This window comes from Mobula birostris, chromosome 11 (genome assembly GCF_030028105.1).
Source record: "Mobula birostris isolate sMobBir1 chromosome 11, sMobBir1.hap1, whole genome shotgun sequence".
NCBI lineage: Eukaryota > Metazoa > Chordata > Chondrichthyes > Myliobatiformes > Myliobatidae > Mobula > Mobula birostris.
In genome coordinates this window covers 7,236,441-7,264,349 of record NC_092380.1, presented here as the reverse complement: position 1 = coordinate 7,264,349, position 27,909 = coordinate 7,236,441, and the positions used below count along the sequence as shown (strand labels likewise).

The 27,909-nt window shown below is 45.4% G+C and overlaps 2 protein-coding genes across 7 annotated transcripts in view; one reads left to right on the top strand and one right to left on the bottom strand.

Annotated features, from left to right (window-relative positions):
• Window positions 1–27,909, top strand: part of scaf1 (SR-related CTD-associated factor 1) — an 82,877-nt gene that overhangs the window by 45,219 nt on the left and 9,749 nt on the right. For all 4 annotated transcript variants that reach the window (XM_072271577.1, XM_072271576.1, XM_072271578.1 and 1 more), the window contains 4 exons: window positions 294–4,331; window positions 18,704–18,777; window positions 20,081–20,344; window positions 22,600–22,728. In XM_072271577.1, coding sequence (XP_072127678.1) covers window positions 294–4,331; window positions 18,704–18,777; window positions 20,081–20,344; window positions 22,600–22,728 — 4,505 coding nt within the window. The remainder of the gene's footprint in view (window positions 1–293; window positions 4,332–18,703; window positions 18,778–20,080; window positions 20,345–22,599; window positions 22,729–27,909) is intronic.
• The window catches only part of LOC140204786 (interferon regulatory factor 3-like), a 65,259-nt gene continuing 61,112 nt past the window's right edge, over window positions 23,763–27,909 (bottom strand). For all 3 annotated transcript variants that reach the window (XR_011887706.1, XR_011887707.1, XM_072271586.1), the window contains one exon: window positions 23,763–25,335. Coding sequence is in view for 1 of the 3 variants with exons in the window: in XM_072271586.1 (XP_072127687.1) it covers window positions 25,306–25,335 (30 nt within the window). In the remaining 2 variants the exon portion in view is untranslated. The remainder of the gene's footprint in view (window positions 25,336–27,909) is intronic.

Below are 27,909 nucleotides of genomic sequence, written 5' to 3'. Positions count from 1 at the left end.
TGTAATGTTCAGTACTGTCTATGTTCTGTGACCTCCGCTGACTCAGTCACCTTACCCAGTATATTTCTGAGAAGCTGTGGGCGGACCTTGTGTTTGGCAGATACAATGCCTCCTCGTGACTTGAGACTCCTGTCATCACAGCTGAGCACCACTACAGCTCAGGAGGCTTGGGCAAACTGCCTCAAGATAAGATTCCTCCCTGTTCTATAGAAGCGGTAGAATAGGATTGAGGGAAGGTGAACCCACCACGTCTTTTCGGATTGATGCTAAGTTTTCTTTGTTTCTCCTTGCAGTGTCCACTGGCTTTCCATCTCCGTCACAGAGGGTACCGTCTCAGAGCATCGTAAGGGAAGCGTTACCTTTCAGGAATTGCTTATGCAGTGGTGGACTGTCCAACACAAGAAACAGCGGAAGCCATTCCATGGAATCCCACGGCATGAAGAAGGCGAACGATGGGTTGGGTCTGTTGGATTCGTACGCTTTGTCACCAGCATCCTTGGACTGCCTGAGGCAAGGGTGGCTGAGAAACATGGGTAATCTGGAGCAAACTGAGACTTTGGGGGACTCGAGAACGAGAAACCCTGATACAAGGACAGAGAAGAGTAACCAGCCAGTGGCTACAGGCTTCAAAGCATCCGTTTTCTCCCCCAATGTAGACTTGACAATGAAAAGAAGGCTGGATCCATTGGGGGTAGATCTCATTTGCCTATCACCGAGAAGCAACAGGCTCGGTGTGCTTGTGAATCCGAGCACAGATCAAAAGCCGATGGCTGATTCTCCTATAAAAAGGCTTGTGGGTACTACCCAGGGCTTGCATCCCTCTGAAGGGGTCAGTTGGGGCATAGTCCTTGGCAACGGTAGTGGTATCTCAAATGGTCAGCAACGGCCATTAAACGGAGGTGGCTGCTCCAACTCAGGGAACCAACCCAGCTCATCTAGCATGCCTCAAACGTGTGAAAAGACAGAGTCCAGTTCAGTCCCTTGCCACCAGAGCGTCACTAATCGGATTAGTTGTTCTGACAGTCGACTGAGGCCTGAAGCCTATGACCCATTCAATCCAACTGATGAAGAAAATATTAACGGAGAGTTTATAGGTGGTGACTTTTCGCCGAAAGAAAGGACGGGCTTGGACGATGAGGAAGAGGAACCCGAGGAGGACGATGAGGAGAAGTATGACCCGTTTGACCCTACGGGTTCCATCGCAAGTTCAAACAACTTGAGCCCAATGGGAGATGACTCCGAAGGTGAGCTGAAAATTGTTAGCGATGCCGGGCTAACCGAGGAGGAAGAGGAGGAGGACTGCATGAGCCCTGAGTACGAGATGGAACGGTCCCCAGAGTCGACGACGTGCGTGTCATCAGATGTAGAGCTACGGCCTGACTGTGGGCACGCGGTTAAGTCAAACCTAGAACCTGACCTCTACAGTTCGCCCGAGTGCAGAGACGCACAGCCCGAGTCCCACGCCAGCTTTACAGAGTTAAGCTCCACGATCGAACCTGATTCTAAACTTCAGAGTGAGGCTCAGCTTGACTCAATCTCTCAACCAGACTCCAACTCGGTTGACTCAGAAGATGATACTCAGTCCCAGAATGAACTGATGATAGATGAAACAGCCTGTGCAATGTTTGAAGGTGAAGAGCCAGTGTCATCACCAATGGATTTTAGCCTGATGCATAATCCTGATCCAAAGATGAAAGAAGAGCCTGAGTCATTAAAGGTTATGGAGAAACAGGTCCATCCCTTGGAAGAGGGTGACCCTTGGAAAAGTGAACAAGCGAAGGAGCCAAGCCTTAAAGGAAAGATGAGCACTGGTCCCACAGAAGCTTCCAAACACAAAGTGGCTTCAGATCTGCAGAATGCACCCAGGTATCAGAAGGACTCTGAAAAGGTGGAGTCTGAGATGGCGGGAACACACAAATCCCAGAGCCGGCCTGCAGAAAAGATGAGCTCAAGTGGTCGGGTGGGATCAAAGTCGGTGTTGAAGCAGCGCTCGAGAGCTGAAGCCGTACGGAAGGATAAATCTGGTGGTAAGGGGCACTCGAAGGCAGAGCACAAAAGCAAGTCCTCTTCTACTTCCAGGTATCACCACAAGTCCCACCGTACCGTGGAGAGAAAAGACAACCTTGTCTTCACGGTGAATGTCTCCAAGTGGCCAGACGATGCACACAAGTACGAAGATTCTGAAATCGAAGAAGGTGAGATTGTCCAACAGGATGAAGAGAACTTCAGCCCGGCCAGGACCTTTCGCACTCGGGGGCGGATTTTTGAGCGTCTAAGAGGAGTTGAAGGGGACGATTTTATTTCCCTTCATGCCGACTCTGACGAGGGGGCGTTGCAGATTGACCTGGGTGAAAACTCGACGGAGGGCGGACGGAAAAAATTAGACCGCAGGAGAAAGGTGACAAATCAGCAGAGAGAGAAGGTGCCGAAACACTCGAGGTCACCAGCAGAATCCAAAGGCCAGTCCGGCTCCCACTCGGAGTCCAGCTCCCGCAGCCGGAAAAAACGCAAGCGGGAACACAAGAAGACCCGGTCGAAGGACCGGAAGCGATCCAGGTCCCAGTCTCGTGAGCGCAAAAGGTCCACGTCCCGAAGCAGATTGCGAATCCATCACAAAAAGTCCCGGTCGAGATCCAGGTCCTGGGAACGAAGGCGGTCGAGCTCCCGATCGCGTCATAAGGTGTCCCGGTCTCGCACCCGTTCCAGGGAGCACCGAAGGTCTAGATCCTGGTCACCCTCCATCAGCACCAGCATGTCGGCTCTGGGCTCCATGAGAGCTTCGGCTGAGAGGTGGAAGGGCCGCCCACCCCCGTCAAAGGAAAGTGGGTCATTCCACCGTTCCCGCTCGAGCAGCAAGTCCAGGAAGGAAAGGCGCAAGAAGGAGAAACATCGGGAGGTGGAAGCCTCAAAGCGCCGAAGGCATTCGAGGTCAAGGTCCAAGGAGAGGTCCCAGAGGGAGAAGAGACAGCCCAGCCCTTCCCCTAGAAGGTCAAAAGAAAAGAACGAAAAAGAGAAGGACAAGAGTAGAGAGAGAAATCCTGTGAGTGAAAAGAAACACGAGAAAACTGCAAAGGGAAGGCGTGACAGCAGGATAGTGGTTCCTCCTTCGATTCAGGAGCTGAATGATGATGACATTCTAATTAAAGCTCGCTCTATTACCAGAACCATTACTGTGAACCCAGGGGAGGCCATGGAAGACCAAGACGATTCAATGGAAGTGGCAGCCCTCTCCCCAAACCGGGAAGCCATTTATGACTCGGATGAATTGGGCTTTGAGAACAGCTTCTCCGATGTGGAGCCAGCTGACCACTTGCAGGAGGGCAGGGTGCCGGGGAAGGGGCCAGATGGCAAGAATGAGAGGAGGAGCGTTCACGAGAAAAGCCACCGAGTGGGAGAGACTGGCGCTAAGCTGACCAAAGTGAAGGACCGAAAGAGAGCTCACCCGGAAGAGAAGCCTACCAAGGAGAAGCGAAGGAAGAAGCTAACCGAAGGGCAAAAGGGGCCAGTTGCGACAGACAGCCTGAAGACTGAGAAGAAGGCTAAAGAGCATTTAATCGGTGGTCAGTCTGCCAAGAAAATCAAGGCACCATCCAAGGAAAGCAAGCAACAGGTGCCTCGGAAAGTCAAACTCCAGTCAAAGGTAGCCGTTCTCATCCGGGACGGAGTGAGCTGCGCTGCCTCGATGAAGGAGGACCGCGGGAAGGGGGGAGGTTTAATCGGCGTGAAATTCAGCCGGGACAGGGAGAGCAGGTCACCGTTCATGAAGACCGAGGAGAAGGTCCACGACTCGAAGCCCAGCCGGCACCGGGCTGAGAGCTCGGACAGCAAAAGCACTCCATTGCGGGTAGTGAAGGGGAAAGCCACGGTGAAGCAGCGGTCGGCAGCAAAGAAGGCCAAGGCAGCTGGTGGGAAGGCCAAGGGCTCTGGGAAGAAGAAGAAGGAGGCCAAGGCCAAGGTTGCCCTGAAGAAGGCAGCATCTGATAGCAGCAGCAGCAGCAAGGACTCCAGCCCCTTCAGGAACAAGGAAGAGCTGCAGTGGTCTTCCTCGGAGAAATCTGATGACAAAGTGAACCTCCCGAGCCCTGTGAAGGACACGGTGGAGCAGGGACTGTCCCCCCTCTCTCAGATCTCCGAGAGTACCTCCCAACCCCTGGAGCCGGCCTTTGTGCCAAAGGAGCCCCCACAGCACCAGCCTCCTCCACCACCCCTCCCTCAACAACCGAAGGATTATCATGAGCACAGCGACACTTCAAAGGTCAACGGGGATAAACCAAGAACACTGAACAAACCACTGTCATGGGACCTCCAGACAGGAGGAGGAATGTTAGCACGTAAGTATTCTTGGCAAGAAGCGTACTCTTTTTTGAAGAAGAACAGTGGGAGGGGGATGTTCTCATTGAAACTTATTGAATATTGAAACATCTACAGTACTATGTAAAAGTCTGAGACACATATACAGTGCCTATAAAAAGTATTCATCCCTCTTGGAAGTTTTCTTGTTTTATTATTTTATAAAATTGAATCACAGTGGATTCAGTTGGTTTTTTTGACACTGATAAGCAGAAAAGACTCATGTCAAGATGAAAACAAATTTCTACAAATTGCCCTAAACTTATTCCAATTATTAAACACAAAATAATTTTATTCCATAGTGGGGGAGAAAAGCCTTTTTCCCTCAATTATTGATTATTTTATTTAACTCAAAATAATTGATTGCGTAAGTGATTACAGCCTTGAGTCTGTTTGGATAGGTCTATCATCTTTGCACATCTGAACACTGCAATTTTTCCCCATTCTTTACAAAACTGCTCAAGCTCTGTCAGATTGCATGGGGATCGTGAGTGAATGGCCCTTTTTAGTTCCAGCCACAAATTCTCAATTGGATGGAGGTTTGGACTCTGACTTGGCCATTCCAGGACATTAACTTTGTTGTTTTTAATCCATTCCTGTGTAGCTTTGGTTTTATACTTGGGATCATTGTCTTGCTGGAAAACAAATCTTCTCCCAAGTCACAGTTCTCTTGCAGACTGCATCAGGTTTTCCTCCAGGATTTCCCTCTATTTTGCTGCATTCATTTTACCCTCCACCTCCATAAGCCTTCCAGGACCTGCTGCAGTGAAACGTCCCCAAGCATGATGTAGCCACAACCATGCTTCACGGTAGGGATGGTGTGTTTTTGATGATGTGCGGTATTTGGCTTACACCAAACATCACGTTTAGTCTGATGGCTGAAAAGCTTAATTTTGGTTTCATCAGACCATAGAACCTTCTTCCAGCTGACTTCACAGTCTCCCACGTGCCTTCTGCAAACTCTAGCTGAGATTTCATGTGAGTTTTTTACAACAGTGGCTTTCTCTTTGCCACTCTCCCATAGAGCTGCGACTGGTGAAGCACCCGGGCAACAGTTGTATGTGCAGTCTCTCCCATCTCAGCCACTGAAGCTTGTAACTCCTCCAGAGTTGTCATAGGCCTCTTGGTGGCCTCCCTCACTAGTCCCCTTCCTGCACGGTCACTCAGTTTTTGAGGACGGCCTGATCTAGGCAGATCTACAGCTGTGCCGTATTTTTTCCATTTCCTGATAATTGACTTAACTGTACTCCAAGGAATATTCAGTGACCTGGAAATTTTCCTGTATCTATCTCCTGACTTGTGCTTTTCAATAACTTTTTCACAGAGTTGCTTGTTGTGTTCTTTTGTCTTCATGGTGTAGTTTTTGCCAGGATATTGACTCACCAGCAGTTGGACCTTCCAGATACAGGTATATTTTTACTACAACTTGACTGCACATGGGTAGTCCCCATTTAACTAGTTAGGTGAGTTCTAAAACCAATTACCTGCACCAGTGATGATTTGGTGTGTCATATTAAAGGGGGCGAATCCTTATGCAGTCAATTATTTTGTGTTTATATTTGTAATTAATTTAGTACTTGCAGAGAACTGTTTTCACTTTGACATGAAAGAGTCTTTTTCTGTTGATCAGTGTCAAAAAAGCCAAATGAAATCCACCGTGATTCGATGTTGTAAAACAATAAAATATGAAAACTTGCAAGGGAGTGAATACTTTTTATAGGCACTGTACATAGCTGGGGTGCCCAAGACTTTTGCACCGTACTGTATTTGCCAACGTAGAGCGGAGAGCGAGTTTGTAAACCTGGCAGGAGAAAGGATGTTGGGAATGGTGAGAGTGGATGCCACAGCAGGGTTGCAGGACAGGTGACAGGGAAGGAGTGCCAGGGACCGGGAGGGATGGGGTGGTGCTGGTGTAGACACACTCAGCCCTGAGACACGAGGCAAACAGCTGGTTTATTGATTATTACAGAATGACTCTCTGGTGCTTCCTGCTCCCTCCCCTCTCCCTTCCCCTTTTCCCAACCATGATTCCCTTCTTCCTGCCCTCTTCCCACTCTCAGTCCTCAATAGAGACCCATATCAGAATCAGGTTTATCATCATTCATATATGTCATGAGATTTGATTTTTTTTTGCGGTAGCTGTACAGTGCAATACATAAAATTACTACAGTACTGCGCAAAGGTCTTGGGCAAAAGGCCTAAGACTTTTGCACAGTGCTGCAGATGAAGTGGATGTAGAGAGGAAGTTTATAGTAGTGTGGGAGGGGAACGCACATAATAGTGTAGGACCAGGACATCAAGGACATCCCTTTAGAACAGAGATGAGGATGACTTGCTTGAGACAGAGCGTGGTGAATCTGTGGAATTGATTGCCACAGACGGCTATGGAGGCCAAGTCACTGGGTATATTTAAAGTTCGAGGTAATAGGTTCTTGATTGGTGGGGTTGTCAAGGTTTGTGGAGAGAAGGGAGAGTAAGGCTGAGAGGGATAATAAATCAGCCATGATGGAATGGTGGAACAGATTCGATGGTCCTATGTGTTACTGCCCGTCACATGCTGGTGTTTAGGGCAGCAATGAAGATCCTCCATCTCTGACGGTGTTCAGGGCTTCCTTCATCATGTCTTTAGCACCCTCTCAGTTTTCACTACTGTTAGTCATGCAAGTCTCTGATGGAGACTCAGAAATATCGTCACACTCAGATGACGTAGAAGGATTCTTCATTGCTGCTTCCAAAACAGTTTTGTTTTACCAGTCAGGATTGTTAGCCCTGAGCTGAACCCACATACCTGGAGGTCTGGTGGGCCACTCTTAGTCTGGCCTCTACCCTTTGACCTGTTTGGCATGGGTGACCCTACCAAGAGCCAAAGCATAAAGCCCTGACTCCAGCCAACATAACACTCCAGGTCACTGAGGCACACAAGCCTCCAAACCACATGAGTTTCCTCCAGGTGCACTAGTTTCCTTCCTCTTTCCAAAGACCTATGAGTCAGGGTTGTGGACATGTTGTGTTGAAACAAGGTGATACTTGCAGGCTGCTCCCAGTGCAACCTCAGACTGTGCATTTTTATACTCTTTGATTATGTAGTGTATTTGACCCTGGATCTTAGAAGGATACACAAAATATTGGAGGAACTCAGCACGTCAGGCAGCAGCTATGGAAGGGAATAATCTTATGGGCCAAGAACCCTTCTTCAGCACTGGAAGAGATTTCTAAGATAAGATACTAACTGCTGTCCCTAAAAAGCTGGGAAGATATTTAACAACACACACCAAAGTTGCTGGTGAACGCAGCAGGCCAGGCAGCATCTCTAGGAAGAGGTGCAGTTGACGTTTCAGGCCGAGACCCCATCTCTCTTTCTGGCTTCTTCCCCCTTTCTTTCCAGTCCTGATGAAGGGTCTCAGCCCAACCAGTAGATTGTTTATTCCTCTCCATGGATGCTGCCTGACCTGATGAGTTCCTCCAGCATTTTGTGTCTATCACTCTGGATTTCCAGCATCTGCGGATTCTGAAGATTCCTTTTTCTTCATCCCTTTACCTTTTGCATGTATTACCTCCCAGATTCTTACTTCATCACGCTCACCTGGTTTTACCTATCACCTGCCAGGTTATACTCCTTCCTCTCCCCCCCTTTCTTATTCTGGCTTCTTTCCCTCTTCCTTTCCAGTCTTGAAAATCGGTCTCAGCCTGATATGTCAACTGTTTATTCCTCTCCATTAATACTCAAAGTTCAAAGTAAATTTTATTATCAAACTACATATAGGTCACCATATACAACCTTGAGATTCATTTTCCTGTGGGCATACTCAACAAATCTATAGAATAGTAGCTGTAACAGGATCAATGGAAGATCAACCGGAGTGCAGAAGACAACAATCAATCTCTGCAGATATAAATAAATAGCAATAAATAACGTGCATGAGATAATAAGAATAGAGTCCTTAAAATGAGATCATTTGTTGTGGCAGCATCTCGATGGATGGGCAAGTGAGTGTAGCTATCCCCTTCAAGAGCCTGATGGTTGAGGGATAGTAGCTGTTCTTGAACCTGGTGGTGCAAGGCCTGAGGCTGTTGTACCTTCAACTTGATGGCTGCCTGACTTGCTGAGTTCCTCCATTTTGTGTGTTTCTGAGGAAAAATGTTTGCAATTTTCTCCAGCACAGAATGGCATGCGTTAAGTATGAGTTTCAGTGATCACCCGAACTGATCCTGGTCCTTGGCCATGCTTACAGTTTTATCATGACTGGAAGGAGGGAACTGGGCTTGATATCTCTTCCCAGTAGGTGCAGAGAAGATGGTAATGTTGTCACCTGTCGCTCAGCTTGGTCCCACCCCTGCTGGCTGTGAACCGCGCTCATGCCTTTGTGTGTGTTCATTGTAGGAATTCATTGTAGCACTTAATATTGTTCTGCTATCTCCACGAGGAAGGGGTCATGGCAGCGTTTTATTATTCAATACAACACACTTCATTCAAGCTTATTTCATCAACAGTAACGAAATAGATTGAAAGCCATATGCAACATCAGTGACTATGAGCCCAACACAACATCGATGTGAGTAATGCCATCTGTTTAGCAGAATGAATAAAACCCAGCTTCTGTTGAAACCTGGTAGTGGTGCCACAGTAGCGTGGTGGTTAGCATGACATTAATACAGCCTGTGGTGTCGGAGTTCGAAGTTTAATTCTTACGTCACCTGTAAGGAGTCCATACATCCCCTCCATGGAATATGTATCCGGGTGCTCCGGTTTCCTCCCACAGTCCAAAGACTTAACTGGTTGGTAGGTTAATTGGACGTTATAGATTGTCCTGTGATTAGGCTATAGTTCTCGAGTGACCAGAGGGGCCTGTTTCGCATTGTATCTTTAAGTAAAATAAAGTTCTGGTGAACGGTTGAGTGGAAGGAGAACTCGTTTCTTTAAGTTTCTTGGACCTGTTTGTCTTGTTGGTCATTCCTAGCTGGACCAAGACTAGCTTCTGTTATAACTGGCTTCATATTTTATTGTGCCGCACTTGTTATTTCTAGATATGCCATGATTTCCAGGCTCACTTTTAAAATGGGCTTCTCCTTCTAATGTAACGCTGCAACTTTTGATCACTTGTTATGGTGGCTAGTCATCCTGTATTGGATGAATTCTAGATTCAAAGCAGTAACTACCTTCAGTACAGGAAATCTGACTGATTTTTGACTTATCCAATCCAGCCCAATTTTTCTTTTCCCCCCTTGTAGTTACGTATTTAGCTATAAAGTGTGGAATAGGCCCTGCCAGCCCTTTGGGCCACCAGTTCCACCAACCCCACAACCCCGATTGAGCCCAACCTAGTCACAGGAAAATTTACATTGACCAATTAATTATCCAGTACATCTTTGGACTTGGGGAAAACCAGTGCATTCCATGGGCGGGATGTACAGAGACTCCTTACAGAACGTCGCAGGAATTGAACTCCAAACTCCAGAACGCTCCAATACCAAGATCTTTATTGAAACTGCATCTTTGTAAGGGAATGTCCAGTTTTTTTGTTTTCACTCTTCCTTCATCCCCCAGAAAACTGCATAAGTTTTGTTGCTCAGTCCATGGAATTGTTGAATGGTCCAGTACAGGAGGAGGCTGTTTAGACCACCCAGTGAAAGACGTTCCTTTTAACCTGTCTTTTTCCTTTCATCATAGTCCTGGATTATTATATTATATATTAGTAAGATAATATATGCAGCACCAGTGGTGTCCTGGGTTCAATTCTGCTGCTGTCTGTAAGGAGTTTGTACATTCTACCCATGGTCTCCTCCATTTTCCCACATTCCAAATGGTTTGTATGTTAATTGGTCACATAGGTGTAATCGGGAGGGGTGGGCTCATTGGGATGGAAGAGCCTGTAACTGTGCTTTATCTCAAATAAATAAATTAGTTTTCCTTCCTGTTTTTCCAAATCCCATTTAGGCAGGAAGTGCCCACACTGGGCTGTTGTTCAGTGAACTCCCCACTGGGAACCTCAGTGAGAAGCTGGTGCTTAAATTCTACCAAACTGGTGCAGAAACAGGCGTTTGCTGCCAGACCTTTGTCCACAATATGACTCTGCTTGTTCACTGGGCTGTGCCAACCTCGTAGTGACTTGACTTAACAGCTAGAATTCTGGGCTGTTACCTTCATTATGGCAGCTGAGGAATTTAAGATTCTGTTAATTAAATATGGATCTTATTTAATAGAAAGAAATCTTATCTTGGTTATAGAAACTAGAAAATAGGTGCAGGAGTAGGCCATTCGGCCCTATGAGCCTGCTCCACCATTCAGTATGATCATGGTTGATCATCCAACTCAGAACCCTGTACCAGCCTTCCCTCCATACCCCCTGATCCCTTTAGCCACAAGGGCCATATCCAACTCCCTCTTAAATATAGCCAATGAACTGGCCTCAACTGTTTCCTGTGGCAGAGAATTCCACAGATTCACCACTCTCTGTGTGAAGAAGTTTTTCCTCATCTCGGTCCTAAAAGGCTTCCCCTTTATCCTCAAACTGTGACCCCTCGTTCTGGACTTCCCCAACATCGGGAACAATCTTCCTGCATCTAGCCTGTCCAATCCCTTTAGGATTTTATACGTTTCAATCAGATCCCCCCTCAATCTTCTAAATTCCAACGAGTATAAGCCTAGTTCATCCAGTCTTTCATCATATGAAAGTCCTGCTATCCCAGGAATCAATCTGGTGAACCTTCTTTGTACTCCCTCTATGGCAAGGATGTCTTTCCTCAGATTAAGGGACCAAAACTACACACAATACTCCAGGTGTGGTCTCACCAAGGCCTTGTACAACTGCAGAAGTACCTCCCTGCTCCTGTACTCGAATCCTCTTGCTATAAATGCCAGCATACCATTCGCATTTTTCACCGCCTGCTGTACCTGCATGCCCACTTTCAATGACTGGTGTATAATGACACCCAGGTCTCGTTGCACCTCCCCTTTTCCTAATCGGCCATCATTCAGATAATAATCTGTTTTCCAGTTTTTGCCACCAAAGTGGATACCTTCACATTTATCTACATTAAATTGCATCTGCCATGAATTTGCCCACTCACCTAACCTATCCAAGTCACCCTGCATCCTCTTAGCATCCTCCTCACAGCTAACACTGCTGCCCAGCTTCGTGTCATCCGCAAACTTGGAGATGCTGCATTTAATTCCCTCATCCAAGTAATTAATATATATTGTAAACAACTGGGGTCCCAGCACTGAGCCTTGCGGTACCCCACTAGTCACTGCCTGACATTCTGAAAAGGTTCCGTTTATTCCCACCCTTTGCTTCCTGTCTGCCAACCAACTCTCTATCCACATCAATACCTTACCCCCAATACCATGTGCTTTAAGTTTGCACACTAATCTCCTGTGTGGGACCTTGTCAAAAGCCTTTTGAAAATCCAAATATACCACATCTACTGGTTCTCTCCTATCCACTCTACTAGTTACATCCTCAAAAAATTCTATGAGATTCGTCAGACATGATTTTCCTTTCACAAATCCATGCTGACTTTGTCCGATGATATCACCGCTTTCCAAATGTGCTGTTATCACATCTTTGATAACTGACTGCAGCAGTTTCCCCACCACCGATGTTAAGCTAACCGGTCTATAATTCCCTGGTTTCTCTCTCCCTCCTTTTTTAAAAAGTGGGGTTACATTAGCCACCCTCCAATCCTCAGGAACTAGTTCAGAATCTAAAGAGTTTTGAAAAATTATCACTAATGCATCCACTATTTCTTGGGCTACTTCCTTAAGCACTCTGGGATGCAGACCATCTGGCCCTGGGGATTTATCTGCCTTTAATCCCTTCAATTTACCTAACACCACTTCCCTACTAACATGTATTTCCCTCAGTTCCTCCATCTCACTGGACCCTCTGTCCCCTACTATTTCTGGAAGATTATTTATGTCCTCCTTAGTGAAGACAGAACCAAAGTAATTATTCAATTGGTCTGCCATGTCCTTGTTCCCCATGATCAATTCACCTGTTTCTGTCTGTAGGGGACCTACATTTGTCTTAACCAATCTTTTTCTTTTCACATATCTATAAAAGCTTTTACAGTCAGTTTTTATGTTCCCTGCCAGTTTTCTCTCATAATCTTTTTTCCCCTTCCTAATTAAGCCCTTTGTCCTCCTCTGCTGAACTCTGAATTTCTCCCAGTCCTCAGGTGAGCCACTTTTTCTGGCTAATTTGTATGCTTCTTCTTTGGAATTGATACTATCCCTAATTTCCCTTGTCAGCCACAGGTGCACTACCTTCCCTGATTTATTCTTTTGCCAAACTGGGATGAACAATTGTTGTAGTTCATCCATGCGATCTTTAAATGCTTGCCATTGCATATCCACCGTCAATCCTTTAAGTGTCATTTGCCAGTCTATCTTAGCTAATTCACGTCTCATACCTTCAAAGTTACCCTTCTTTAAGTTCAGAACCTTATCTTGGTTATGGTGTAATTACCTTCAGGGAGAGAAATCTGCCATTAGTATAACTCCATTTCACCTATGTAGTTGATCATTGAATGATTCAGACCATAGGAAGTGGGAAAGGGCCAAAAAAGCTTGCTTCATTGTGATCATGGTTGATCTTTTACCTCAGCTATTTTCTCCCACTATTTCCCCATTTCACTTAGTTTTCTTAAGTGAAATAAAATGCTGATGAACGGTACAGGAGTGGAACCCGGTGTGATCTTCTGCTGCTGTAGCCCATCCACTTCGAGATTCGATGTGTTGTGCATTCAGAGATGCTCTTCTACACAACACTGTTGTAATGCATGGTTATTTGAGTTACCGTCACCTTCCTGTCAGCCTGAACCAGTCCGGCCATTCCCCTCTGTCCTCTCTCGTTAACAAGGCATTTTCGCCCACAGAACGGCCACTCATTGGGGTTTTTTTTTAGATTTTCCACATCATTCTCTGTAAACTTTAGAGACTGCTGTGTGTGAAAACCCCGGGAGATCAGCAGTTTCTGAGATACTCAAACCACCCCATCTGACACCAAGAATCAAAGTCACTTAGATCACATTTCTTCCCCTTTCTGATATTTGGTCTGAACAATAACTGAGCTTCTTGACCATGTCTGCATGCTTTTATGCATTGAGTTGCTGCCACATGGTTGGCTGATTAGATAATTTGCGTTAATAAGCAGGTGTACCTAATAAAGTGGCCATTGAGCGTATATTGAATAGTCTAACAACTTAGTTAGAATTGGAATTGGTGTGTTATTGTCACATTAAATGAGGTACAGTGAGAAGTTTCGTTTTGTCTGCTATCCATGCAGATTATTAGATTTGAGACAGTGCATTGAAATAATACAGGGGAAGGTTATAACAGAATGCCAAATGAAGTGTAACATACAGAGAAAGCACACTGCAGGCAGACAGTAGGATACAAAGCCATAACAAAGTAGATTATGAAATGAAGAGTCCATCTTAACATACTAGGGAATTGTTCAATAGGCTTATTATAATGGGGTGGAAGCTGCCCTTGAGCCTGATGGCACAGGTCTGCAGGCTTTCGTAGCTTCTGCCCGACGGGAGGAGGCATTGGAGTGTATTTACAGAGTGGGCAATCAAGCTGGCTGCTTTAGTGAGAAATGTAGACAGAGTCCCTGGAAGCGGGGAGGGCGGTTGAGTCACTGCAGTTTCTTGCAGTCCCAGGCAGCGCAGTTACACATCTGCACATCTGGTTAGGCTGGTACATCTGTATAAACTGCAGAGAGTCACTGGGGGTATGTCAAATTTTTTTAGCCTCTTAAGGAAGTAGAGGTCCCAGTGAGCTTTTTTGCTCCTGACATCTATGTGGTTGACCTCAACACCACTGATGAAACTGGGAGTATGTGCACCCTCCTCCCCACCCTGATGTCAATAACTAGACATTGAGGGAAAGGTTGTTGTCAGGGTCTGTCCCCACGCTCTGCCACACTGGGCTCGGCCTTCGAGTGCATTTGGGATGGGGAGCTCATAGTCTTGCTGGTGCACTAAGATCTCCTTCTGGTACTCCAGCTCTTCGTTTGCCACCTTCTGTACTGGAGGCCCACTTTTGGTGGTATCAAGAGTTCTCAAGCTTTTTTTATGTCATAACCAATACCATTAAGCAAGGGGTCCATGGGCCGCAGATTGTGAGCCCCTGCTGTAGATAAATAATCTGGCCCCTATAAGTGTAGAGGGGCTGAAATCTTGTGGTGCAGCAGTATTGGGGGTACTTGTAGCAGAGTGGTTTCTGCCTGTCCTTACTGATTGCTGTCTGTTTGTCAGTGAAGGATCCACTTGCAAAGGGAGATGTTGAATCCTGGATGTAAGAGTTAGTAGATGAGTTTCTTGGAATTATAGTTTTGAAGTTGAACTGTGGTCAATAAACAGTAGCAGGAGTCTTTACCGTCTGGATGTTCCAGAAATGAGTGTAGGGCCAGGGCTTCCACTGTGGACCTGTTTTGGCAGTAGGCAGATTGCAGTGAGTCGAGGTTGTCTGGGAGGCTGGAGTTGACCAGCCTCTCAAAGCACCTCATGGTGGTGGATGTCAGAGCCATTAGGTGGTAGCCATTAAGACTAAAATTACCGTATTTTTATTTTTATTTATTGACATACATCGTGGGGTAGGCCCTTCTAGCCCTTCGATCCACACTGCCCAACAATCCCCTGATTTAACCCTAGCCTAATCACGGGACAATTTACAATGACCAATCAACCTACCGATCGGTATGTCTTTGGACTGTGGGAGGAAACCAGAGCACCCGAAGGAAACCCACGCGGTCACGGGAAGAACGTACAGACTCCTTACAGGCAGTGGCGGAAATTGAAACCAGGTCACTGGTACAGTAAAGGGTGCTAACCACTACGTTACAGTGCCACTCCAATTTTTCTTAGGTACCAGATTGAAAGTGGTCTCCTTAAGGTAAGTGGGAACCTCAGATTGAAGTAGGGAGAAGCTAAAAATCTTTGCAAATGACTCTGCCAGGTGATCTGCATAGGACAGGCCAGAGCTGCCATTTGAGCCATCCTGATGAAGGGTACTGGCCAGAAACATCAACTGTTCATTCATTTCCATAGTTGCTGCTGGACCTTCTGAGTTCCTCCAGCATTTTGTATGCGTCACTATTTGAACTAGATGTTTTTTTGTAGGCAACACACACAAAAAATGCTGGAGGAACTCAGCAGGTCAGGCAGCATCAATGGAAAAAAAGCACTGTCGACATTTCGGACCAAAACCCTTTGGCAGGACTGAAGAAAAAAAGGCTTGAGTAGATTTGAAAGGTGGGGGGTAGAGGAGAGAGAAACGCCAGGCTTTTGATGAAACTTGGAGGGGGATGAAGCAAAGAGCTTCGGGCCAAAACGTTGACTGTGTTTTTTTTTCCATAGATGCTGCTTGGCCCGCTGAGTTCCTCCAGCATTTTTTGCTGTGTGTTGCTCGGATTTCCAGCATCTGCAGATTGTCTCGTTTGTTTTTTGTGGGTTCATTTGCATTGAGCCCACAAGTGATGACCTTCCACCTTGCCCCCCCCCATTCAAAACATACATTGGGTTAGGGAAATCAGGAAGCGATATGCTATTGTTGACGACACTGTCCAACTTTTTTTTGTAGCATATGAACACTGTCACAAATGGCGGCTGATCTGGAACTCAACTTTGGATGTACGTTGTCCCTTGGCATCCCAATATAAATGTTTTATCTTAATTCCTTGTGTAGGTTTGAGCACCACAGTGCTAGACTTCAGGCAGGAACTTTCTCCCAGTAAGTTCATGGTTTTGTGAAAGGAAAATCATGTCTGACGAATCTCATAGAATTTTTTGAGGATGTAACTAGTAGAGTGGATAGGGGAGAACCGGTGGATGTGGTATATTTGGATTTTCAAAAGGCTTTTGACAAGGTCCCACACAGGAGATTAGTGTGCAAAATTAAAGCACACGGTATTGGGGGTAAGGTATTATGTGGATAGAGAATTGGTTGGCAGACAGGAAGCAAAGAGTGGGAATAAACAGGACCTTTTCAGAATGGCAGGCAGTGACTAGTGGGGTACCGCAAGGCTCAGTGCTGGGACCCCAGTTGTTTACAATATATATTAATGACTTGGATGAGGGAATTAAACGCAGCATCTCCAAGTTTGCGGATGACACGAAGCTGGGTGGCAGTGTTAGCTGTGAGGAGGATGCTAAGAGGATGCAGGGTGACTTGGATAGGTTGGGTGAGTGGGCAAATTCATGGCAGATGCAATTTAATGTAGATAAATGTGAAGTTACCCACTTTGGTGGCAAAAACTGGAAAACAGATTATTATCTGAATGGTGACCGATTAGGAAAAGGGGAGGTGCAACGAGACCTGGGTGTCATTATACAGCAGTCATTGAAAGTGGGCATGCAGGTACAGCAGGCGGTGAAAAAGGCGAATGATATGCTGGCATTTATAGCAAGAGGATTCAAGTACAGGAGCAGGGAGGTACTACTGCAGTTGTACAAGGCCTTGGTGAGACCACACCTGGAGTATTGTGTGTAGTTTTGGTCCCCTAATCTGAGGAAAGACATCCTTGCCATTGAGGGAGTACAAAGAAGGTTCACCAGATTGATTCCTGGGGTGGCAGGACTTTCATATGATGAAAGACTGGATGAACTAGGCTTATACTCATTGGAATTTAGAAGATTGAGGGGGGATCTGATTGAAACGTATAAAATCCTAAAGGGATTGGACAGGCTAGATGCAGGAAGATTGTTCCCGATGTTGGGGAAGTCCAGAACGAGGGGTCACAGTTTGAGGATAAAGGGGAAGCCTTTTAGGACCGAGATGAGGAAAAACTTCTTCACACAGAGAGTGGTGAATCTGTGGAATTCTCTGCCACAGGAAACAGTTGAGGCCAGTTCATTGGCGATATTTAAGAGGGAGTTAGATATGGCCCTTGTGGCTAAAGGGATCAGGGGGTATGGAGGGAAGGCTGGTGCAGGGTTCTGAGTTGGATGATCAGCCATGATCATACTGAATGGCGGTGCAGGCTCGATGGGCTGAATGGCCTACTCCTGCACCTATTTTCTATGTTTCTACGTTTCTAGTTTGAGAACACCCAGGTTGTCCTCTTGGGTACACGGTCCTGTACACACTGATAAAAGTCTGTAACAGTGGTGACATCTAGACTGGCAGCTCAGTCTTTGAACGTAGACCAGTATACCAACTGAAAACGTTTGTGTAGAACATCATCTATTACCTCAGATCGTCTCTGCTGGATCCTCACGTTTCAGTTTTGTATTTGTACGCAGCCTGCTGGTCTGATTTACCGAAGTGTGGATGGGAGGAGGAATCTTTCCAGTTCATGGGCAATTTGGCATCACAATAATTGCCATGTCATATGAATAATTAAAATACTCAAACCCTGTCCCCAAAATTATGAATGTTGTCTCCCAAAACATATTGTTGGTTTTTAATTCCTTCTCAACATCCTAAATGTGGAATGAGAAAACAATATGCTAAAAACGAACACAGCCAGCCAAGCTGCATCTACGGAGGCAAAAAAGTGTGTGTCAGAGTCTCAGGTCGAGACGCTGTAATCAGTCCTGATGCTGGCTGACCCACTGAGTTCTTCCAGCATTGTGCTCTTCATTCCAGATTCCGGTATCTACAGCCTCTGTTACCTCCTAAATGTGGCTGTAGCCTGGGCCAGACCATGGACACCTAAACAGGCGGCCTGATTTGGCAGAAAGGTCACTTAATCAGTTCAGTATCAGCACTGTTATCAGGATCACAATCACGTTTATTATGTGCTGTGAAATTTGTTGTTAGTAGCAGCAGCACAGTGCAATATATAAAATATACTATAAACGACAATAAGAAATATATACTGTAGAAATTAAATAAGCAGTGCCAAAAGAGATTGAGGAAAAGTAGTGAGGTAGTTTTCATGGGTTGATTGTCCATTCAGAAATTTGATGGCAGAGGGGAAGAAGCTGTTCTTAATACGTTGGGTGTGTCTTCAGTCTCCTTTATATCCTCTCCCATAATGAGATTGAAGCAGTCAGAAAAGGGCATTCCTGGATGCTGAGGGATTTAATGATAGATGATAGATATTTGAGGCATCACCTTTTGAAGTTGTCTTGGATGCTGGGGAGGCTAGTGCCCATGATGGGGCTGGCTGTAGTTTTTTCCTATCCTGTGCAGTGTACCCTCCATACTAGATGGTGATGCAAACAGCTAAAATGCTCTCCACGATAGAAGTGTAGAAATTTGCCAGAGTCTCCAAATTGATGTTCCAAAGCCTCCACGCTGTCTCAGCTTAGACATTGCTGCAGCCTCTTATTGACTCCTGTGAGGGGTGTTTCTTCCTTTTGAATGTAATTCTGGGCTCTTACTTTGTGTTTCAATGTTAAGTTACAGCACTGCTGTTCAAGATGGAGGAAGCCAACCGCGCAAAAGCCCAGGACTCTTTTCAAGCAATCACTCAGGTACTGTAGCCGAAACACCACCTGGTTTTGCTTCCAAAGTCTTCCCACTGTCTGTCGCCTCCAAATCGGGACAAAGTTGACTATTTCTCCCATGCGTGTCTTGACTTTGAAATCTCCCTTAATGTCAGCTGCCTTTGGGATCCGCCTGCTCCCCAGAGCTGACCACAGAAATCCACACTGATGTTCCAGGGATGTCCCTTTCCTTTCTGGGTGATGCGTTGAGCTCCAATAATTGGTAAAGAACTTACAACTCCTCATGGATGCAAAGAAGGCAAATTCTCCCCATTGAAATGTAACCAGTATTTTACAACCCGATCACTGACAATCCCACTGAAACTTAACATGTTACGCTTTGAAAGAGCTTGCGGTTCACTGTTCACTGTCCAGTTTACTGTCATTCAACCGTACACATGTATACAGCGAAACGAAACCAAGGTGCAAAACACAGTACATATAGTCACATACAGCACAAGTAATTACAATCAAGTACACACAGTCACAAAATAATATTAGCATTACTGGCATTATTATAATAAAACAAGCTTTTACAGTGTTACAGTTGTGCGATATTTCAGTAACTAAAGCACTTTGAAAGAAACTTTATATTGGGCTTTCCTCTATTCCTGCCCTCTTTCCCATATCACGGTTAGCGCTTCAAATCCCACTGCGGTCTGTAAGGTGTTTCAATGTTCTCCCCATGGCCAAGCGAGTTTCCTTCCACATTTCAAAGATGTACAGGTTAGTAGGTTAATTGATCACATGAGTGTAATTGAGCGGTGCGAGCTCATTGGTCTGGAAGGGCCTGTCACCATGTCTCGATAAATTTCTAAAAATTAAATTACAGGAAAATGACCCAGCTTGTGTAATATATCTCATTATAGCTTCACCTGTTGAGTTACAAATCAGCAAAACCTACCCTGCACCCCCTCCAGGACCTATGAGTGCTTCCAAAGAGGTTATTGCAACTAGTCACAGTACTCTAGACCTAGGACAATCTCTGTCTACTCCCTCCCACACGTAGTATTCTTGGTTGCCACAAGCCTGTCAATTTTCCTCTTCTATTCATGTTTGCAATAAATGAAGCTGTAAGTGGCAACAAACAAAAACTGTCACACGAGGAATTTCACAAAATATGGTGGAATTGTTACTGCATTTAAAAACTTGCTAGGTAGCGCATGACAATGGGACTAGCCCACAGTGACCAAAGAACTAACGGGTTTGTCCTGTCGTCAGCTCCACCCTCTGCCTCTGCACTATTTCACTATGAAGTGAGCAACAGGATAACCGATCGTTTGCTCTGCAGATTCTCAGCCAGGCAAAGCCCCCTGCGTCTCAAGTGCCGACTAGCCTCTCCAGCCACCTCCCTGCCAGCCAGCCCACACCGAAGTTTCTCCGCCAGGGCTCCTTGTCGATGCTGGGCACGTCAGCGGGACCGCCCACGTTGCCGGGATCTGCCAGTCAGCCCCCTGCCACCACCTCCGGGAAACTCTATGGCATGTTGGACAGCGGCGAGGTGGCCAAGGTAGAGGGGACCACCAGCTTTGATGCCAACATGGATAGTGACCGGGTAAGGCTCTCAAGTGATCTCCAGCAAATCGTTCACTGCTCAACTGTATCTTTCATCTGTAGTTATCTTTAAAGCAGTAAGCTTTGTCTCCGAGACACTTCTGCAACCATTATCCTATGAGGTATTGGGTCAGGTGACTAAATGCCCTGTCAAGAGGGTAGATCTTAAGATGTGTTTAAAACGCAGGAAGAGAAAGAGGTTTCATGGAGAGTTTCAGAGAATTAACTGTAGGCTACCAATTGGCCAGATTAAAGGGCATAGAGCAGGAGAATTATGGGAGGCGATTCAACAGAGATGGAAGCAGGTAAAAATGTTGATATTTAAGTGTTACTTGAGTACTTTGCTTTGAAAGAGGCTCTAGTATTTTCACAGGAGGTCACAAAAAGGAGACACAGGACACAGTAGCAGAATTAGGCCGTTTTGGCCCATCAAGTCTTCACCATCTATCGTGACTGAATTAGATTATGAAGACACGCAGTCCCCTTTTATTGTCATTTAGTAATGCATGCATTAAGAAATGATACATTATTTCCTTTGGTGTGATATCACAAAACACAGGACAGACCAAGACTGAAAAAACTAACAAAACCACGTAATTATAACATGTAGTTACTACAGTGCACAATACCATAACTTGATGAAGAAGTCCGTGAGCACAGTAAAGTTCAAAGTTTCTCAAGTATCCCACATCTCACGCAGACGGGAGAAGGAAGAAAAACTCTCCCTGCCATGCCGACCACAATCCGACTCTGAGTCATCCGAAAGCTTAGCGCTCTGATCAGCCCTCTCCAACACCGAGTACCTAGCGCCATCTCTGTCCGAACAATTCGACCTCCTTTCTAGTCGCCAAAAGCAGGCAAGGCCGGGGATTTTGAGGCCTTCCCTCCGAAAGATTACCGACCACACAGTAACGACAGCAGCAGACGGGCGTTTCAGAAATTTCTCCAGATGTTCCTCTGTGCTTTCACGACCGTTCTCCATCAAATCAGAATTGTCCACAGCCCCTATTTAACAGATATGACATCATTTTTCACCAGAGAGCTGCGCACGCAGGGCGCGCTGCCATCTTCTCCTCCCATCGAGATTTATTAGCCCTCTTGGTTATTAGCATTCTGCTCTCTTCATGTAACCTTTGATGCCCCAACAAATCAGGAATCTACCTACCTCCACTTTAAATTTATCCAATGACTTGACCTCCATAGCCCGTCAGTGGCAATGAATTTCACAGATTCATCACCCTCTCTCTGGCTGAAGAAATTCCTCTCATCTCTGTTCTAAAGGGAAGTTCTATTCTGAGACTCCTCGGCTATAGGAAGCATCCTCTCCACAGCCACTCTATTTAGGTTTTACAATGTTCGATAGTTGCAGTGAGGTTCCTCCCACCTGCCCTGCCCCCCACTCATTTTTCTTAACTCCGGTGAGTAGATGCCCGGGCATCAAGCACTCTTCATACTCCCAAACACGAGCAAATCTGCAGATCCTGGAAATCCAAAGCAACACACACAAAGCACTGGAGGAACTCAGCAGGTCAGGCAGCATCAATGGAAAAGAGTAAAACATTTCAGGCTGACACCCTTCATCAGGAAGGGGGGGAGATGCTAGTGTAAAAAGGCAAGGGAAGGTGCAGGAGGCTAGCTGGAAGGTGATTGGTGAAGCCAGGTGGGTGGGAAAGGTCAAGGTCTGGAGAAGGAGGAATCAGATAGGAGAGGAGGGTGGACTATAGGAGAAAGGGAAGGAGGAGGGCACCCAGGAGGAAGTAATAGGTGGGTGAGAAGGTCAGGGTGTAAACGTAACTTTGCTGGATCAAATAACGACAGCACAAAAAGATCGTTATTTATCTTTTCACCCATTTATTTCTTTGAGCTCAGCTGGTGAGTGAACTTGGACCCGACATCAGGGAGTGATCTCATCATGACACAAGGGTAGGGCATTCCTGAGATCAGTGTCGCTCATCCTATTTCATTGTCCAGCCTTGTACACTCAAGCAGGGTATTGGCAGAGCAACCTGAGAGTTGCAGCCAGTTTCAGAAAAGACTTCCCTTCTCTGGCAATCTATAATTCTGTTACCCACAGTGCACAGTCCGGCCCACTCTCCACCCAGACAAATGCAGGAGCACGTTTGATCCTCGGTTTGGTACCAGGTCTAACCCCTGGTTTCAGCTCCAGCCTCTGCCTTGTTTCATCACCCTGCCAGCTTCGGCGCAATTCAACCGTCCCGGGCAGGGAGTCTGATTCTGTCTCTCCGCCCCTCACAGTACCTGAAGAAGCTGCACACGCAGGAGCGAGCAGTGGAGGAGGTGAAGCTGGCCATTAAGCCCTTCTATCAGAAGAAAGAGATCAACAAGGAGGATTACAAGGACATTCTCCGCAAAGCTGTACATAAGGTGAGTACTCTTGCTCATTGATGTTTACTGTTTTGTTTTAGTGCAGTGTTGTTGCAGCCAATATTATTCACCCTCCCCCTTTATTTTCGTTGACTGAAGCACTAAAATTGAAAAAGTTGCTTATTCAGTGCTAATCCTTTCTTGTCCCTCCTCTGTTTAATGGCTTTGTAGCATCCTAGTGCTTTATACCCATAAAGTCCTCCACTGGTCAGAGTTGACCATGAATATCGTATCCCAACTGTCCATGTGAGGGCAGTATGAAATGGAGAGCAAGCTGTTGCCTATGCAGCAGGCTCCCCCTGTCCACGCAGCTGATGAATCCAGAAGGATGGCAAGAGACTAATATGGTTTCAAAACCATAAGGTATAGAAGCAGAATTAGGCTTATAATCAAGGTATGCTCTGCCATTCGGTCATAGCTGGAAATTACAAATGTCCTCTCTACATCCATTCTATCTCTGCCTTTCAATATTCAGTTGGTTTCAATGAAATATTACTCCACCCCCACCCCCTGTTCTTCTGAACTCCAATAAGTACGTTCTGGAGATCACTGCCTGGCTAAGAGTTGGAATGGTGTTCGCTCATTAGCTTCGAGAGGGAGCTGGATGGTCCACTCGATGGAGAAGGAGGCAGCAGTGCCGGCTGGTCGTGATGGGGAGTGGGACAGGGTGTCTGGCTCTGACAGAGTTGGCTTGTTGGGCTGAGGGAGCTGCGTAAGGGCAGCCATGAACGGCAACGCTCGCAGCAGCAAGATTGTGCTTGCTCTTCCTGATCAAAAAAATTGAAATCGTCACCACCTTCTCCAATTAAGAATGGCCAATACATATTTTTATCTTATGAATGAATAATGGATGTGTGTAGCATTTGATGGGGGAGAATGTCCAAGTTCGGTTTATTGTCATTAGACTGTACATAACAGTTGCAAGAAAAAGTTTGTGAACCATCTGCATTAAATACTCAAAAAATATGATCTGCTCTTCATTTATGTCACAATGACAGACAAACACAATCTGCCTAAGCTAACAATACACAAACAGTTGTACTTTTCATGTCTTTATTGAGCACATTGTTTAATCATTCACCATCCAGGCTGGAAACAGTATGTGAACCCTTGTATTTAATAACTGATAGAATCTCCTTTCACAGCAATAACCTCCACCAAATGTTTCCTGTAGCTGCTGATCAGATTTGCACGATGGTGAGGAGGAATTTTACACCATTCCTCCATTACACTATTACACCGGCGCCTCTTTCACCTCAGACAGCTTAAGAAGTTTGGCATAAGTCCCAAATCCTAAGGAGCAGGGGCACAATTGAGAGCATCCTGACTGGCTGCATCACTGCCTGGTGTGGGAGCTGTACTTCCCCCAATCGCAGGACTCTGCAGAGAGTGGTGCGGACAGCCCAGCGCATCTGTAGTTGTGAACTTCCTATTATTTAGGACATTTACAAACACAGGTGTGTAAAAAGGGCCCGAAGGATCATTGGGGACCCGAGTCACCCCAGCCACAAACTGTTTCAGCTGCTACCATCCAGGTAATGGTACTGCAACATAAAAGCCAGGACCAAAAGGCTCTGGGACAGCTTCTTCCACCAGACCATCAGACTAATTAATTCACACTGATACAACTGTATTTCTGTTATATTGACTGTCCTGTTGTACATACCATCTATTACAAATTACTATAAATTGCACATTGCACATTTAGATGGAGGCGTAACATAAAGATTTTTACTCCTCATGTATGCGAAGGATGTAAAAAATAAAGTCAATTCAAATTCAAATACAAAACTGTTTTCAGTTCATCAATATTTCTGGGTTACCTTACATGAATAGCCCTCTTCGGATCATGCTACACCATCTCAATTGGGTTAAGATCTGGACTCTGACTTGACCATTCCAAAACATGGATTTTCTTCTTTTTAAACCATTCTATTGTTGATTTACTCCGTGTCTTTTGGATCATTGTCTCATTGCATCATCCAACTTCTGTTGAGCTTCAGATGATGGACCTGGACCGCTACCCTCATGATACAATTTTGAATTCATTGTACCCCTCAACGACTGCAAGCTGTCCAGCCCCTGAGGCAGCAAAGCAGCCCCAAACCAAGATGCTCCTTCCACCATGTTACACAGTCGGGATGAGGTTTTTGTGTTAGTGTGCAGTGCCCTTTTCCCTCCAAACATAACAGTGTGCATTTCTGCCAGAAAGTTCAACTTTTGTCTCATCTATCCACAGAACATTGTCCCAGAAGCGTTGTGGAATATTCAGGTTCTTTTTGCAAACTTGAGATGTGCAGCGGTTTTTTTTTTTGGAGAGCAGTCGTCTCCATCCTTCCATAAACACCATTCTTATTTACTGTTTTTCTTACAGTGGGCACAAGAACAGAGATTTTAGCAAGTTCTAGAGATTTCTGCAGGTCTTTTGCTGTTACACTGGGGTTCTTTTTCACCTTCTTCAAAATTGCAGTTTGTGTTCTTAATGTGACCTTGACAGTATGCCCACTCCGAGGGAGAGTAGCAGCAGAATCAGAATCAGCTTTATTATCACCGGCATGTGACGTGAAATTTGTTAACTTAGCAGCAGCAGTTCAATGCATACACAATCTAGCAGAGTGAGAGAAAAAATAATAAATAAAATAAAACATAATAAATAAACAAGTAAATCAATTACGTATATTGAATAGATTATTTAAAAAATGTGCAAAAACAGAAATACTGTATATTTTTTTTTAAAAGTGAGGTAGTGTCCAAAGCTTCAAAGCCCATTTAGGAATCAGACAGCAGAGGGGAAGAAGCTGTTCCTGAGTCGCCGAGTGTGTGCCTCCAGGCTTCTGTATCTCCTACCTGATGGTAACAGTGAGAAAAGTGCATGCCCTGGGTGCTGGAGGTCTTTAATAATGGACGCTGCCTTTCTGAGACACCGCTTCCTAAAGATGTCCTGGGTACTTTGTAGGTTAGTACCCAAGATGGAGCTGACTAGATTTACAACCTTCTGCAGCTTCTTTCGGTCCTGTGCAGTAGCCCCTCCATACCAGGCAGTGATACAGCCTGTCAGAATGCTCTCCATGGTACAACTATAGAAGTTTTTGAGCATAATTGTTGACATGCCAGATCTCTTCAAACTCCTAATGAAGTATAGCCGCTGTCATTTTTATGGCTACATCAAAATGCTGGGACCCGGTTAGATCCTCAGAGAGCTTGACACCCAGGAACTTGAAGCTGTTCACTCTCTCTACTGCTGATCCCTCTATGAGGATTGGTACGTGTTCCTTCGTCTTACCCTTCCTGAAGTCCACAATCAGCTCTTTTGTCTTATTGACGTTGAGTGCCAGGTTGTTGCTGCGGCACCACTCCACTAGTTGGCATATCTCACTCCTGTACGCCCTCGTCGCCACCTGAGATTCTACCAACAATAGTTGTATCATCAGAAAATTTGTAGATGGTATTTGAGCTATGCCTAGCCACACAGTCGTGAGTATACAGAGAGTGGAGCAGTGGGCTAAGCATGTACCCCTGAGGTGCGCCAGTGTTGATCGTCAGGTGAAGAGGATATGTTATCGTCAATCCGCACAGACTGTGGTCCTCCGGTTAGGAAGTTGGGGATCCAATTGCAGAGGGAGGTACAGAGGCCCAGTTTCTGCAACTTCTCAATTAGGATTGTGGGAATGATGGTATTAAATGTTGAGCTATAGTCAATGAACAGCATCCTGATGTTTGTGTTGTCTAGGTGGCCTAAAGCCGTGTGAAGAGCCATAGAAATTGCATCTGCCGTTGACCTATTATGACGATAGGCAAATTGCAATGGGTCCAGGTCCTTGCTGAGGGAGAAGTTCAGTCTAGTCATTACCAACCTCTCAAAGCATTTCATCACTGTCGATGTGAGTGCTACTGGGCGATAGTCGATAAGGCAGCTCACATTATTCTTCTTAGGCACTGGTATAATTGTTGCCTTTTTAAAGCAAGTGGGAACTTCTGCCCGTAGCAGTGAGAAGTTGAAAATGTCCTTGAATACTCCTGCTAGTTGGTTGGCCCAGGTTTTCAGAGTACTAGTGTATTCACAGATATTTTCAACCTCTCACTCTGGCAGTGTTTGGTAACCCGCCTCTATGACTATCACCCAATGGCACTTACATCCACAGTGATGAAGTGTTTTAAGAGGCTAATGTTGAAGAATATCAGCTCCTGTCTGAGTGGCAACTTGATCCGCTACAATTTACCGACTGAAGCAATGGGTCTACAACAGATGCCATCTCATTGGCTCTTCACACAAACCTGGAGCATCTGGACACAAAAAGAAGCTCTTTATCAATTACAGCTCATCCCCTCAAAACTAATCAGTAAACTCCAAGATCTGGGGCTCAATACACCCTTGTGCAATTGGACCCTGGATTTCTTCACTTGTAGACCCCAGTCAGTTGAGATTGGCAAGAACATCTCCTTCACAATCTCCATCAGCTCAAGAGCACTGCATGGATGTGTGCTTAGCCCCCTGCTCTACTGACCTTACACCTATGACTGTGAGACTAAGTACAGGTCCAACACCATATACAGGTTGACCACCGATTTTCCAGCACCATCAGTTCCTGGGCCTTGCTGGATTAAAAGAGATCATGCGATAATAATGGCAAAAATGAACTGTAGAAGCTTAAAAAGGATTATTAAACAAAAAAAATGTAAATTTATTAATTACTGTGCTGACAAAGAATATTGCTTCTTGGTTATCTTTTTAAACATTTCATCCAGGAAAAGTTGTTTCGTGTGTTTGATCTCTCGCTGTGTAATGTTTCTTGCAACAAATAAAAATTCATTAGCTCTTGTTCTGTCACGAAGGTACGTTTCTAACCCTTTGATAAAATCATCCAGCAACTCAATTAACTTGTCAATAATAATCGCTCAGTTTCATCCCCGCTGCCATCTTCATCACTTGCAGTGTTTTTATCAGCATTCAGAATGCTGTCTGTAATTTCTGAGTCTGTAAGGTGATGCACAACAAGTGTTTCATTGTCAACAATTATCCACTCACGTAGATTTTTTTCATTAAGACTACTTGCTAGATCTTTGAAAGCAGGTCCTGCAACACTTTTTGCATACACAAGCAAATCATGAACATCTACTTTGTGCTTTGATACACGGAATCTTGAAAAATCATCGTCAAGCTTTTTTTTAGGCACGTTATCA